Raw genomic sequence first — 16,119 nt, forward strand, 5'->3', positions numbered from 1 at the left:
AATTAGAAAGAAATAATTAAAAAAAAAAAAAAAATAAATCTATTCAAATAAATTTTTTATTTATATAAAATCTGAAGATTTTTTATTAGTTTTATTATTTAGATTTTTCAAACTTGTTATAAATTATTTTATATTAACTTTCTAAACTCTAATTTAAATCAAAATTCTAAAAAGTCTAATTATCTAAACTTATTTATTAATATTTTAAAAAATTAATAAATATTGAATTATTTTTATATTTATTTTAATTTTTAATTGATATTCAAATATTTTAAATTAATCTTTTCAAGCTCTCTAATTTTATTATTATCTTTTTTATTTTTAGATTTCTATTCTTTTTTTTCCTTTTTTTTTTCTATATCAATATCAATTTCCTAATTTTCAAAATCTATTTCAGAATTATTTAATTTGAATTTCGATATAAAGTTATTATTATTTTGAATAAGATTTTTTACTTTCAAAACTTTTTTAAATAAAATTAATTAAAATCAGATTTTTTTTGGATTTATATATTGGGATTATTATATTTTAATATTTAATCAAATTTATACAATTATTTTATTTTATTTATTCTTCAATACTTTTAAATAATTAAAAATCTTATAAAACATTTTTAAAATATAAGAAATCTAATACTTTTTTTTATCTTTTTTTTTTTTAATTTTTAATTCTTTAGAAATCATTTTTACTTTTTGATTATATATATTTCTAGTTTTTCACTTTTGTGAATATTCTTTTTGCTTTCCCTATATCTTTTTTTATTAAATTTAGTAACTCTTAGTATTTTTTTGATTCTTTAAAGTTTAAAAGAATTTCAATATTTTCAGTATAAAATTTATTATAATTAAAAATATATTATTTATATTTATAATATTTTCGGATTTGAAATAATTATATTCTATAAAAATAAATATTATAATTAATTGAAATATATAATATATAATATATAAATCCACAAATATATATTTTTAATCTTTTAATTTTTAATATTTATTTCTTTTGAATTCTATTTTTGAAACTTTTTAAATATAAATTTCTTGAATAATTGAAATCTTTTTTATAATAAACTGAAATAATTCAAATATAAATCTTAAAAGCTTTATATTCCAGATAATCCTATATCTGTAATATAAATTACAAATGTATTATATAAAGAAGCTATATTATATATTAATCTTGGAAAGAGATTAATGAATAAATAAAAACTAGGTATAAATAGAAAATCACTTTTTTTTAAAAATAAGAATATAAAGAAAATTTTGAAAGTAAAGATTTAAAGTATAAGAAAGCAGTCTAAAAAAGAAGAAATAAAAATTGCTAAAAAAGTTTATTAATAGAAAATAGAAAGTAAATAAATATATTTTTGTTTTAAACTTCTTTTTTATTAATTAGATATAATTATTATATTATAAAAGATTAAAAAGTATTAAAAATCAATTAAATTATTTTTAAAAAAAGCTTCTTTTCAATACTTAATTAAAAAGATTTCAAATCAATTTATATATATAAAAGAATATTAAAGATAAAATACTATTATTTTTATAATAATTTAAGAGGTAGCTGAATTTTTTATAGTTATTTATTTCGAAAGTATATTTTCTATTCTTTTTATTTATTGGTTAAATAAATTATTGATTTAATTTATAATATTATAATATTATGTATTTTATATAAAGAAACAAATTATCAAAGATATCAATAGTATTTTTCTTTAAAGAATAATGGAACTAGTAATCCTTATTATTAGTAGATATTATACTTTGAGAGGCTAAACTTTATTATTTTCTTATTAACTATTTCTCATTAGCTATTTCTTATTAGTCATTTCTCACTTACTTAGCTCTATATATTTATTTTATTTATTTTATATATCTTTGGTTAGTGAATAGGTATTGAAGATATTTATATATTATTAATATTAAATAAAATAATAGTATTAAGAAATATAATATTAATATTTAATTGAATGAATATAAAGATTATATTAACAAAAATATATAATAAAGAAAATAGAATTATTAAATTAAAAGTTATTAAAACTTAAAAATTATTCTTTATTTATAGTTTATTATAAAAAAACAAATAATATATAAATTTCCTTTTTTTCCTTTTTGTATTGTTTTTTAAACTCTTTATAAATCTTATTTACAAACTCTACTTAAAATAGGTCTATGTGTATAAATATTAGTAATTTATTATAAAATTAATATACATTAAATACTAAATATTATAAGAAATCAATAAGTTTAAAAACTATATCAATTTCTAGAACCTTATACTTGCTAGGGTAGTTTTATGTGATTATATAGTATGCTTAATATCAAAAGGATAATGAATTATTAATTTGAATATATGAAATATTAAAATAATTTTTCAATTTATTAAAATCTTTTAAAAATTTATTTATATAAAATAAATTATTTACAATTTCAGAAAAAATAGTTTTTTGAGATTTTTTTAATAATATATAGTTTACAATAGATTATTTATATTACTTTATTTTTAATTTTAAATTAATTAATAATAAAATATATTTCAAGAATATAAATCTTTTATTTTGTATATTCCAAAACTATGTTTATTCCATCTTTTAATACTTTTATTTGAGAAAGATATAGAACAAATTGAATTAATAAGATTATCCTTTTTATCCAATAAAATAATTATTAATTATATTAAAGCTATAGGGTAATATACAAATTTACTATTAGCTATACAAGTTTCAAATAGAAATTGAAGAATTAATTAGTTTTCTATATAGTAATTCTAATACTAATAATATTTTCGATTATTAGTTTTATTTGCTTATAGAAGCATTTTTTATAGATAATTAAATATATAAGGCTGTATAATATCTATTTTTTTATTAAAATCTAATATTCCAATTAAATAAATTAAAAAGATATTAATATTCTATATAACATCCCTTGATCTAAATAAAACTAATTAAATCAAATAAATAATATAAAAAGAGAAGATCTATATTGATATGATTTTCTTTTAATTTGATTATTAATTAGATTCTCAATATTATTAATATTGATTAATACTTTAAAGAAATAGCTTATACAAATTGATTATAATAAAAAGTTCTTTATTTAATAAATTAATCTAATTGTTAATTAGTTTTTTGTAAATAAATTTGCATTAAGTTTAAAAGAAACTTTTCATAGAATTTCCATTTGAATTGATTTATAGATTTCTTCAAAATATTTTTGGTTTTAGTTTTTGAATCCATTAATTTATTCTTTTTTTTAATAGTATTGATAAAAAAACTCTCTTTACTTTCTAAATTATTATAAATATTGTATTTTGGATTTTAATTAGTAATATAGTTATTATTATTATTCTTTTCATTGTTATTATTCTTATTATTATTTATATTGATATTTGTAGAGAGTATTTCATTAATTTTGGAATTCTGTTATATATTATAAATTAATATAATTAAAATAAGTTTTATTTGAATAAAATATTTGTATATAATTCTTCTTTTTTAAAGAGAATATTTTCTTTTGATTAAAAATAATGTTATTATTATAAAAAAAACTGAATAATAAATCTTTAATGAAAAAAGAAAGAAAGATATTATAATCTCAAAGTTGATTTTGAGATTCATTTACTTTTATTATAAATTTAAACTTTTATTTGAAATAATAAATTAAAAAAGAAAAACTTCAAATTCTATTTCAGAAGTTTTTATCTCTTTTTTATATAAATATAAATTTTCAATTATTATTGTTATTAATAATTTTCGATTTTCTAGATATTTTTGAAATGTTTTGAATAGTAATTATATTATTGGTTATTGAAATAATTATAAAAAATAGCTTTAAAAACATTTTAAAATAGATTCTTTTTTTGAAAAGAAAAGAAAAAAAAAAGATAAAATCAAAATGTATTTCTTTTATAATTCTAAATACTTTTTCAAAATTATTATTTATAAAAACTTTTTATATAATTTTTAATATTAAATATAAGTTTTTAATATTAAATTAAAATTTAAATTAAATATTTTAAAAAAACTATGGATTATTTAGTGGATTTAATATATAAATTATAAAACCACAGATCAATAATCCACTCTTTTTGAAGTGGATTACTACCACTGCAAAATCCGTAGTAACATAAAAAACGGATTATTTCAGCGGATTCAGTGTGGATTTTGCAATCAAACGAGCCCTAAATCCCAAGAATTCACAGGAATCTCCCCACACACACTTTTACCATCTATAGAAACACTCAAAATATCAAAGGTAAACCTCACTCCTGAAGAAAAATTAAATCCTCATCTACAGAAAACGTATTTATGAAATCCGCGATAGGATCTTTCAAACCCAGAAGCCAGAAATCTTAAAATAGGCTTTAGTCCAGAATAATGCAGAGACTCCATTCAAGGGGAACACTTCATGCTTTCAAGAGCATTGATTTGTCACATACAAAGGTGTAGGGACAATGCTCTGGGAGCGAGACTCCTGATTATTCAAGTAGAGAAAGTTCGTAGGAACCTCAATATTCGGCACAGGCTCTCGAGAGGCTGCAGCATCTCACACTTCAATAGACCTCCAGTATATGCAGCCCTTACAACAACATTCTTTGCTTCAAATTCCTACAGATGGAGAATTGTACTTAAAATTATGGTTACACACTAACATGTATGTCCAACCTCCTATCTTCCAATTATCAGACCCTTCTTACTCGAGATTCTTAAGACTCCATAATATATACAAAAAAGGCTTAGTGGACTACCCCAAACCTTCGTCTCAGCTAATCATCCATCTCAGCGCACTTCAATATATACAAAAAACAGATTCGCTCAAATCAAACATCATAATTCATATCCACATCTCTTAAATCACCGCTCAATAAGTAGCATAACTCATCAAAGCAGGCTCATTAGTAATCCTCTTTTCGTACGCAAAAATATTCAGCGCTACCAGCGGAATCAACGCTTCAATCTCAATCACATCAGCCAAGCTGATTCCCGGCGCAACAAGATTCCTACACTGATCGCTAACGCGATCAAACGATCCCGGCCCTTCATTTTGCAACGCATCTGTTACCAATGCATATGCGACGGGATTGAATAATACACCAGCATGGGTATACAGCGTTCCGGCTGGAAGTCCCAAGCATGCTCCTTGAAGAAAGGTATTTGAAGCGCCGACGCCACGAGCATCTTGCAGGAAGCCCGAGGCAGCGGTTCCGCTTTGCGGTTGGACGATTTCATCTGTGACGGAATAGACGGTAGTGGTGGGTACATAAGCTGAATCACCGTTGTTGGAGCGGAGTCTATTGACGAAATTGGATTGGTATTGTTGTTGGAGGACGGAAGGAGTACACGCAATGTCGTTTCCGCTTTCGAATCCGGGACAGAGAATGTAAGCTAAGATGGTACCATGGTAATCAGGTGAGATGGCGATGTGGTCTGTGACAGTTTTTGGGATTGATGGCCAGTATTCTGGGAGGGTTTGTTAGCTGGATATCTGGGAGAGTTTATTGGGAAATACTAACTAAAGGCCCATTGAGCATTGAGAGATCCTTGAGACCATGTGACGATAGCAACTTTTCGCGAAGTCATGGCATAGAAGTATTGAAGCGCGTAAGCTACATATTCTGCATTGGTCTGTGCATCGTCAAGCAAAGCGAATGGTATGTTCAAATAGACCGGGTCGGCATAGTCAGTTGTAGCAAGAAGTTTGCCTATATTAGAAGCATACGTGCCATAGCCAAATGCGCCCGTGCCAGGTGACATGATAACGGGTTGCTTCTTTCCCCAGGTAAATCCAGGAGGAATGTAGATTGCAGCCCTGAGAGTTTTTTCGTCGACAGAAAATCGTGCATTGCCATATACGTTATTGTAAAATCTCTTGTTGGGAGGCACTGGATTATTGGCATTATTGACAGAGTTGCTAGATGGGCTCTGTAGAGAATCAGTGTTGTAACATATCTCAAAACAGTCCATGACTTACAGCACCAGACGCGACAGCTTGTAGATCACTAGAAGTGAAACCATTAAGAACAAGTTCCAAAGCATTTGAGAGAATATTTGCTGGTGGAGTTGGGGAAGCAGAAGGATCAGATACACCCCAAGCACCAGCTGCCCAACTTAATGCTTCAGAAACACTACTTGGTTTGGCTGTAGGTTGAGTAGCCGAAAATAACTTCTTAGCAATTACTGGTACATCGGTGCCCAAAATCGTTCCATTTGCAATTGCCTCTGTGTCATGTCAATAAAATTATCTTTGTCTGATGAGATGTAGTTTACACACCTACTACCAGATTCGCAGCGGTCAACACTTTCCCACTGTCAGATAACACTGCGGGAATGGCCGAGGACAAACTACCAATGTCGAGGACTGAATTCCCGATGCTTGACACAAGGCCTGTTACGGGATCTCCTATAAGTTGTGGTCGTGGGAAAGGTGCTGGAGCCGGTGCTGGCGCTGCCAGGAGTAAAGGCGCAGTTATAATTGCGAGGAATGCATGTAGATACATCGTTTTTCTGTGCAATCGTTGATATTTGATGAAGTGTCTGAGCGGAGAATTAAATTATTAAACGTGACAGTGGAAACGTGCATGAAGGATATGAATTGAAATTCTGATAAGAGATGAGAAATGGGGCAATATAACACATCTGCTTGATGTATTGTACAGTGAGATCGGAGATTTCACTGTCATGAGGCGCTCCACGATTTCCGGTTCATTATGAATTTTCGCTTCAGCGACAATACACTTGATCGTCATGGGTAATAAGTGTATTGGGGCTCATTCCACGGCATAATCGAGGCGAACGCTCGATGAATTAATTGCACCCACCCCCGTCTTTAATAAGGATCAGCGAGTGGATGTTGTCCCAATTCGATGGGGTTGAACTGAAAATAGTTAGACGTGCGGAACAAAGGTGAGCTAACCCAACTGGCGTTGTCTGGCTACATCGTATTTGGCTAAGGGGCACGGAGAGAATATTAGCGAGCAAAGAGCCATGATGTATATGGCCGCCACGGATAAGAATTAATCTAAATGTCCAATACTCAACATTGAGATGAAATTAACGGAAGGTTTTAAAAGAGGTTCTTTCCGTAGATTTGAGTAGTTGGGTGGGGTATGAAGAAACTATCTCTCATACAGTAATACTCGTATATCAACTCTAAAATCAATATGTCTTCGACATCCAAAGTGGAGAAGCGGATGGTAAATGAAATAAGGGACCTCTTGGCATCACGGTACTGTAGATCCGGTGCCTCATCGTCATTCGAATTGGTGGTTATATTGTCGAAATCGTAAAGTGTTAGACAATCTGTCAACGGCTATGACAGTTTGTGTCTCGTTTTGATATACATACTTTGCATGTCATCATTCCCAGATCGACAAGTAACACTCGACAAGCTTCGAATTCTGCTGCTGTTCAATTGGCATCAAAAAGCCATTAGTTTCGCTCGTCAGTGGTGACTGGTCTGGCTTCTTATCGATGATAGCATCGACCTTCATCGTAACCAGGAGGGGTTCGACGACCTCGGTATTAATGGATACCAGTTATGACTAGTGATATGGAACGGATCTCCCTTATATACCTCAAATCCAGATACATAAGCCTTTTCTTGCTGGAGCTTTCCAACATGAATATGAGGAATAATGGAGCCAAAGCACTACTCCGCATGTGTGGCCTCACAATCTCATCTAGAGGCACATATCTTCATCCATCATTCGATCTCACATTGAATTGAAATGAGATGTTCTAGAAGCGGTCCTTCTTCACAAGGACAGCCACACAAAAAGTAGGTCTCATTGGTTTCCAAAAAAAAATGCAGGGGCGGTTTTATTCACATGAGATAATGATCGTGTACAAGTGTGAAATTTATAAATTGTATTCTGTTTATCTAACTAAATATTACACACTTACCGTGTTGCATCGTGCTCAGAATAGCATCTATTTCCAGGCGGCTCGCCAACCACTGGTTGGTAGTATACTGGCCTGGATGGATCCGCAAAGCTGCAGCGCAATTATACTCCCTCAACCAACTGAAAATAATCCTGAAGCTCATCGTGGAATTGCTTTTATGATGTTCAATCGTGAGTCAACGCTCGGTAGGGCTGCAGAGCAGTGTTAGATTGTGCAAAGTTATGCGAAGTAACTGACGTTCAAGATAGTTTTCATGCCACTGTAGGCGATTGTCTGGGGCTTCCATTCGATGAAGATTCCTGAATACATTGTCAGCAAGTGATCATGATCATGTTATGTTATGACAAGATAGTAGAATTGAAAGCATTCAGGAAAAAATTAGAGTTGTTGTTTTTTGGTCTTCAGGGTGCGATGCACTCGGGGTTAAAAAGCTATGATTTGTTCATCACAAAGCTCATAGATGGTGTACAATATGAAAAAGATAATTGCGACTAACCTTACTTGAGTTCTGGTGTTCAGCGAACATGTGCTGGAAGTCGAAGTAGTAAATTGATGGAAATATCGGCGCGAAATGGTGGAGAAGGTTACCAGTTCGACCTCACCACCTGCAGTACCTTTGTTATACCATTTCTATGCGCATTAGAAAGATGGCACAAGTTGCATTGTGTTCATTCAACGGGTGATGAATCTGATTGTATTTGAGAAGAAGAAAAAGAAAAAGAAGAAGAAGAATGAACCAGAACTTTTAAATTTACTCACCTAGCTTTGTAGGCTAGCGGGTGAGGGGCCGCTTCAAGCTTCCATGACATAATCAGCTCCACCGTCTGCACATGATCAGGATTTCAGTGTCATTTTGGCTGCATTGCTGGAGCAGGTACTAAAGGAGCCGAAGGTTTGACAAAGGATGATACAGTGTCGTTGAATACTTACTTACCAACCAATTTATACAGACACAAAAGCTGTAACGATGTTGCTAGGGCAAAATCTAGCAAGAATTCTGATCAAAACTCATCACATGACATCCGTCAAAAAGATTGAAAAGATAACCAAATCAGCGAAGAGATTAGACTGTGCAGTATTGTTAAAGACTGGAAGACCGCCCGGAGTTATGCTTGCGGAAGGTGAAATTGGGAATGCAGAACAATGGTTAGATGTTGTGAAGGTGGGTTAATTCGCGTGCAATTTCTTAGGATAGGAATCAAATTGTCTGATTAAGAAATGGATCATAATTGAGATACGAATGAACAGCTGATGGTGTATTGAAAATACAGAATCTGAGGTACAAGAACTTCGAATTGATGAAAAAAGAAGAGGTAGATGGGAGGAGGTTAGATGTACCTGCTGGAAAGGTTAAGCAAATGGAGAGTTTAAAGGAATATGGGATAGAGGTTGGGAAAGACGAGGAATTGAGAAAGTGGTGGAGGTTACACATGGGCTTTATGAAAGGAGAAGATGAATAATGATGGAATTAACGAGGTATAAGGGGATGGTATGATTCTGTGACATTCACTCGACCTGGAAAACACAGCCAAGCGAAAATGGTGTGGTCTCGATGCACTTAAGGGATGACTCAAAGTTCTTACTCTCTTATACAACATCTTATAACCGTCGTCAATTCCTCTCGAGAGTACTCAATTAGCAAACTCGGAGAGAAGTTCTAAGATGGACCCCAGCAACTCTGCTCCTACGACGGCATGGCCTAGGTTGAATGAAACCTCATCAGACTCACCTATCATCCTAGAGCAACCCCTCACCGCGGTATCATTGCCAACACGCAACTCTATATGGGTCGATGAAGATGTCTCGACCGCTTATCCTCAAACTGCACGTCCTAGAGAAGATCTCCTTGCATCATTCTTTCCATCGGACTCACCTCCGGCGACAGCTAGACAAGCTCCAATTCAATCTTATCCATTGGCGTACCCTCTCGCACCTGGCTCTAAACAAGCGCTTCCAGTACTAGAACCTACAACCCAGAATGATAGGAGGGTATCCTCCAAGTACTCAGAATACGATGACATTCCTGTACCTCTTTCTGCGCGCTTTCAGCGGGACTTGCAAGAAATGATTGGTTCTCCATCTTCGATATATCCTGATAGCGCTTTACCCGACCCCCTTCATATCTCTCGAGATTTCCCCCCTAAAGCTTCGGCATATCAAGGAGATAGGCATCCTGAACCTTCCCGCTCACCTAAGTCGATTCGCCTTTCAGAACTCACTCAATCTCCCGTGGGCGAGGGCACATCGGAACTTTTCCCGGAATATACAGAAGATATACGCCCAGGTGAATCTACACATAATATTGTTCCAACAATAAATGTCCTACCCCAAAGTCCCCAACAACCAGATGTTCAGAATTCTCATTCTCAGAAGTACCAACCGCAATTATTAGCACCTCCCAGATCGTCTAAACCAAAATCTCAAAGACGAACCACCAGATCATCGTCTATAATCAATGGTCTTGACCAAGGAATCTACAGACCTTTGTCTAAACCACCCCAGAATCGAGATCTCTTCTACGCAACCCAGAAAGATGACAGTAGATTCAGTCGACACCATCCCTCGAGCAAAAAATACATTCATCGGAAAAGAGCCAGCTCCCTAGAGCGCACCTCCGTACCCACCGATCCCAGAGTCGCCAAACTCTGGGACGAACGAATCAACGCCGGTCACCAACCATTCACACCCAGCGATACAATCCCTACATATCAAGAATTCCGACGAACAACTCAACGTGTAGATTCGCCTAGTTCAGACAGATTCCCCCTCCCTGCTTCAGCACTCTCTCAATACGAAGACATTCCACCTCATCTCAGACCTACCCGCGAATCAGATTTCAGATTCGATCCGAAGCTGGTGCAGGAAATATACGAAGAGAGATGGAAAATTTCCGAGGGCTATGAGAATTTGCAGGCATATTTTAGTGATCCCAAAGAAGGTCCTTACAAACACCTTAATATCAAGGAATGGGTTGAGCTTTTTGAATACTTGGAAGAGAGAGACCGGAAAGCGACAGAACGAGAGATTATTTTTGAGTTGAGGGCTATTTAGAAAGACGTTGGGTTTCAGCGATGAGGGCTGTGATATTGTTGCTTGCCAAGTTGAATGGGTATCTCAAAGAGCTGATCAGAAGGAGGGGAGTTTATTCTCGCTCAACCCATAATAATCGATGATTTATTTTGTTTTATGTTGACTTTTGCGGATGTTTTCATGCTATTATGTGTTTTGCTAGATCTGATTTTTTCCCTTCAAGCCGTCTCTGAATGCACTGGCTGTCACATGCTGATGATCTCCCTTTCCATATATGATTGCCAGTTTCTTTATCAGATTGCAGGCATCAAACCCTTCCATAAATCTTGTAAGTGGGTTTGCCATAGTATGAGCAAACTTTTTTCCATCCAAAGTTCCATCACATGAACCTTTCTTGGACGAGAAGGAATATTCTTTCTAAATGTTTGACGGTCAGAGGACACCACCATGCTTCTAACTTTCCATGACCTGTAAAGTCTGGTGAACCAGGTAAAAGTCACCTCATAAAAGCACCAGTCATTCCCATCTCAGACTCATTCCAAACTCCTCTTTGGAATCAGAGCTTCGCGCAATATCATCAAGATTAAATCGACTCTTCCACACATCAAACTCTGAACCATGAACGCCGTCCGCAACCTCTTTCCCCATCCCCACACTTTCTTTCCAAGTTATTATCGACAGAGCAGCAATACTGGTAAACCGTACCATCATGTCCCAGGATGGTATTATCGTCCAGAATCTGCTACCTCGCCTATCAAACTCTCGTCCGAGGATATCAATAACTCTCCACGACGACGACAACGACAGCAGAGAAACAACTATGAATACAGCCCTAGCCTATCAGTTAACAAAAGGGAGAATACGAGAAGCAGAAGGAGAGATGAAGCGGATTTTTCAAGACCTGGAAGAACTGAAGATTTTTCAAAAAGACTAGGTGAAGGAAATGGGGTCTTCGCAGCCACAAAAAATGGCAGGAAGGGTATCGAGGATATGGAAAGAGAGAGAGGGGTAGAGTTGGAAATTGAGATTCAGAGGAGGATTGAAAGGATAATGGAAATGCGGGACGCGATAGCTCGAGAGCAGGATAGAATCGAAGATGAGTGGATATTTCTTGAGAGAGCGTGGGAAGTATTGGGAGAGTGTAGGGGTATGAATCTGGAGAGAGAGAGAGATTTTAGAGAATGGGTTTTGGCGGAAAGAAATTTGAATGGAGGAAGTGATCGACAATACAGAGGGTGGAATGAAGGGAGACGGGAGGATGCGGATGCTGGCAGTCCAGATACGAGGGGGTTGTATTAGGTCGGGAAGGAAGAAGAACGAGGGGAGATTTCTCCCTGTAATCTGCCGTGAGTGAATCTAAATTCTTTGTCAGATCTTCCATTCGAAGTCAAGATTGGGTTGATGGTTTCTGATGAGGTACTCCACTATACTACCAGAGAACCAAAGGGGTCAATTGCTCTGAGTGTGCAGCTATCGAGCCGTGTACAACTCAAACATCCGTACACTGAAGATACGACCATATCCTCATCTCAACAGCTGCAGCATCTGCGATCTTCAAACTTGAAGTTCTATGTAGTTGCCTATATACCACATCTTCCGCAACACAACCACAAACCAAAAGAACTTCCAGGTCCCCAGCTCCCAGGCCATATCAGACAATTCAACCATCTTCCAAAAAGATTGATCACTTACCCCTCCATCCCCCTCCATCCCAGCACTCCAAAAGAAGCAAAATCTTAAAGCCCCTCAAAAGAAAAGAATCATGACGATCAACAAACTTATAACCTACAACCAACCTTCTCTCATCTGCAGCTACCTACCTACGTACAACAAAAAAGAAGCCTCAAAATCCGAACTTCCTTTTTCTAAAAGTAGGTAGGTAGCCTTGTATCGTACAATCTGGTTTCAACTACCTACCTAGCTAATGCATATTCACATTCATGCCTCAACTCAAACTTCACTTTACTTCAATTCAATCATGCATATATTCTCACATACATATTACATCACCTCACACACTCTACACATTCTTTCTAGACAGATATCAATTTCTTTCTTCACTTCCTTACCTCATCCACTTCTCTCCAAACTCCAAACTTCACTTCAAGCACTCATCATACTCCACTCCAAACCCATTACCAAAATTTGATCTTCACTCCTACTCCCACTTCACCTTCATCACATCAACAAACATCAAATCACATCACGCAGCAACTTCAAAAAAAGAAGGAAAGATTCACTTCACCTTCCAAGTCACGTAACCCCACCACAACCATAACGCCACAAATCAAATTCACTCAACTTCTTTTTCTGATCATCATCTCGCTAGTACGAGTACTTCATCAATTATAGTGTTTCCCCTCAGTAGCGCGCGTGTCAATACAGTATTATTTTTCTTTCACTTATTTTTCGTTTCCATCATAAAAGCATCTTGTCGGGAATTGTTTTTCTTCTTCTTCATTACAACCTTTCGTACGATTGCAAAAGATACCAGGAACGAATCCAGCTTTGCAAGTCACGACAAAGTGTAAACTTTTCCCCATTTCAACAACTTGTCAAACTTCAATAATTATCTTTGCACTGTGATAAGAATTGTCACACTTTGGATTCGATCATCTTATCATATCAATTAAACTTATTCTACCTATCAATACTTTGACGACAACAACAAAAAACAAAACATAAAACAATATCAAAATGGCTGCCCACAGAAGACAAAGATCTCATCTCCCTTCTCCACCAGTTTCCCCCTCCCAACAAACACCACGACCACTCCCTCTTCCAGCAGAGATGACGAGATACAAAACTTGGCAAACAGCTCGCTCAAGGTCTATGAATATCGCAGGTGTGCCAGTCCCACCTCTAGCACGTCGATCAGTGACAGCACCTGTGATCGGTACCACCTCCGAGAAATTCATATATTGTGACCGGAGTTCATCACCCGAATCCGAACTCGTCCCAAAGCCCGTAGTGAAACCCGAAGCGCCTAGTCGGTACACTACGTCGTACTACCATATTCTTGGACTACCAGAGAGTCCTGATGTTACCACCGAGGAGATTGAAGAGGCCTTTCAAAGGCTCGGTAAGATTTCCTTCCTCTTAACTCTATCTTAAAATTTCCTTCCAAGCAATTCTGATTCACTTGACTCCAAGCACACAAAATTCAAACTAACAATCTTCACAGTATCAAACCCATCTTCCCACCCATCACACAACTATGAAAATCTTGAGCAGATTCGTAAAACGCTCACTAGCTCCATCAGACGACGCACCTACGATCATGGTCGCCGTGCTCACTTACTACACCAGTCTCAACTGAAAGATCGGGAGCGTTTTGAAAAAAAGCGCCACAACTGTGACGATCTTCCAAAAGCTCCAAGAATCACTGCTCAAGAGATCAAGTCATTCACCGATGATATGAGGATGAAAAGTCTAGAGAGCGAATTGAAGATGGTGAAAAAAGAGGTGACGGCAACCTTTAAAAGGAAAGTCAAAAACATGGGACTGAGTTTGAGTTTGGATGGATTGGACGAGGAAGAGGGAGTACCTTGGGAGGAAATGGATTTTGGTACTAGGAGTTCCCAAATTGTGGGGGAAAGAATGGGCCTTGAATTCGAATTCAACGGGTCTGGTAGTGAGGACGATTCCGGGGATGAAGATGGATCTGAAGGCACGTTTTCAGACGGAGAGGAAGAACGAGAAGAACGAAAAGAGCCCGGAAGATCCGAAGAGTCTGAAGAAATCAAAAAGCTGGAGGAATTTGAAGAATTGTCTTTGTCTGCAATGACAGGACTATTCTCGAAGGTATCTTCTTGTGAACTCGAAAAGGCTGTGACTGCTCAAAAGATGGCTCCCAAAGATGATCAAGAAACATTGGATGTCAAGGAAGAAAGACTATCTGCGTCTGAAAAAGTGGTACCAGCTCCACAGGCAGATTCTCCCAACATCACAACGGCATCGCCCCCTGCAGAAATAACCTCGAAAAGCGAAAACGAGACGTCAGAAGTGAAGGACGCGGATGAGAGAATTCCAGATATCCCCAAAACGACTTCAGAAATAATCTCGATATCTGAATCCAACAGGGAATTTGTGGGAACTAAAATTGCAGCACGAGAAATGCCAGAAATCCCCAAACCCATCATAACAACCTCGACACTGCTGATCGACACCAATCTCCCCAACATCCTCAACATCGTCGAACTCCTATACCCAACCCCCCCTCCCTCCCCAGAAGCAAAGCCGAAAAAGAAAAAGCAAAAGAATGCCTGCAAAGAAATCTGGGAATTCGACTACAACACCGAATCTGAATGCGATTATCCTTCTGATGGGGATTCCGAGTCCGAGTCCGACACTAAGCCTTCTTCATCAAAGAAGCTCCAGATATTCCCCTCATCCTCCCTATCTCTCCTTCCCCCTCCAAGCCAAATCCACGAACTCCCCGGCTCCGAAATCTGGGAACACGATTACCCAAACCCCAACCCTGACCCCCATGCCTCCAGCGAACAAGAAAAGGAGGAAGAGCACGAAACCATAATTCTCTTCCTCCAATTTCTCATCGTTTTTGCCCTCGCGACTGCTGCGTGGGGTTGGTTTGGCGGGGGATGGGTTTTGAATTTGGTTTGGGTTTAAGGTTTGGGGAAGGGAATGAGAAGGGAATGAGGAGGGAATGAGAAGCTGATATTTGAAGAGAGAGAATCACATGAATCTGTAACGGGATAATGAGATAGGAAGGAACGACCTCCATGATACGAATCAAGAAGGGACAAAGGAAGGAAGGAGCAGCCAAATAATCGATCGAATAACATCAATAAATCGCACAGACCAGACAAGATGAAAATCTACCAAACAGAGCAGAGCAGGAAGGGACAGATACCGCAAAATTGTATAATTTGCGTATTGTATATCATATGGTATTGCGTATCAAGCGATGCTCAATTGCTTGGGTCTCAGGTTAGCTGGGATGGACATGGCTACAAAGATAGATGGATAGATTGGCTATAGATGAATATGAAGGGTATATGGATAATCACGGCAAACACAGATACAACATCAATATCATATACAACATCTGTAATGAACCCGGGCATTCACAATCAATCTCCAACAATGGAAATAAAATATACAAAAAGAAAACTTCTGTATCTCGTCTGTGAACCTTGTTCTTTTTGATTTCGTAAAATAATGCT

The 16,119-nt window shown here is 35.8% G+C and overlaps 5 protein-coding genes across 5 annotated transcripts; 4 read left to right on the forward strand and 1 right to left on the reverse strand.

The window, feature by feature from the left end:
- Positions 1-4,862: 4,862 nt before the first annotated feature.
- On the reverse strand, positions 4,863-6,498 carry EAE97_004938 (uncharacterized protein; the record flags this gene model as incomplete). Its single annotated transcript, XM_038875450.1, has 4 exons — positions 4,863-5,461; positions 5,515-5,923; positions 5,973-6,220; positions 6,273-6,498. 4 exons carry the CDS (start codon positions 6,496-6,498, stop codon positions 4,863-4,865), a joined length of 1,482 nt encoding a protein of 493 aa, XP_038733807.1.
- Positions 6,499-8,805: 2,307 nt separating this feature from the next.
- EAE97_004939 (uncharacterized protein) lies at positions 8,806-9,363 on the forward strand (the record flags this gene model as incomplete). Its single annotated transcript, XM_038875451.1, has 2 exons — positions 8,806-9,065; positions 9,175-9,363. The coding sequence occupies exons 1-2, from the start codon at positions 8,871-8,873 to the stop codon at positions 9,361-9,363; spliced, it is 384 nt and encodes a 127-aa protein (XP_038733808.1). The 5' UTR covers positions 8,806-8,870.
- Positions 9,364-9,565: 202 nt separating this feature from the next.
- On the forward strand, positions 9,566-10,954 carry EAE97_004940 (uncharacterized protein; the record flags this gene model as incomplete). The annotated part of the gene is made up of 1 exon (XM_038875452.1): positions 9,566-10,954. The coding sequence occupies one exon, from the start codon at positions 9,566-9,568 to the stop codon at positions 10,952-10,954; it is 1,389 nt and encodes a 462-aa protein (XP_038733809.1).
- A 597-nt stretch (positions 10,955-11,551) lies between these two features.
- EAE97_004941 (uncharacterized protein) lies at positions 11,552-12,232 on the forward strand (the record flags this gene model as incomplete). Its single annotated transcript, XM_038875453.1, has 1 exon — positions 11,552-12,232. One exon carries the CDS (start codon positions 11,552-11,554, stop codon positions 12,230-12,232), a length of 681 nt encoding a protein of 226 aa, XP_038733810.1.
- A 1,398-nt stretch (positions 12,233-13,630) lies between these two features.
- On the forward strand, positions 13,631-15,923 carry EAE97_004942 (uncharacterized protein; the record flags this gene model as incomplete). The annotated part of the gene is made up of 3 exons (XM_038875454.1): positions 13,631-14,015; positions 14,118-15,513; positions 15,884-15,923. The coding sequence occupies 3 exons, from the start codon at positions 13,631-13,633 to the stop codon at positions 15,921-15,923; spliced, it is 1,821 nt and encodes a 606-aa protein (XP_038733811.1).
- Positions 15,924-16,119: the final 196 nt, after the last annotated feature.

Source organism: Botrytis byssoidea (genome assembly GCF_014898295.1).
Source record: "Botrytis byssoidea strain MUCL 94 chromosome Unknown BBYS_008, whole genome shotgun sequence".
Taxonomy (NCBI): domain Eukaryota; kingdom Fungi; phylum Ascomycota; class Leotiomycetes; order Helotiales; family Sclerotiniaceae; genus Botrytis; species Botrytis byssoidea.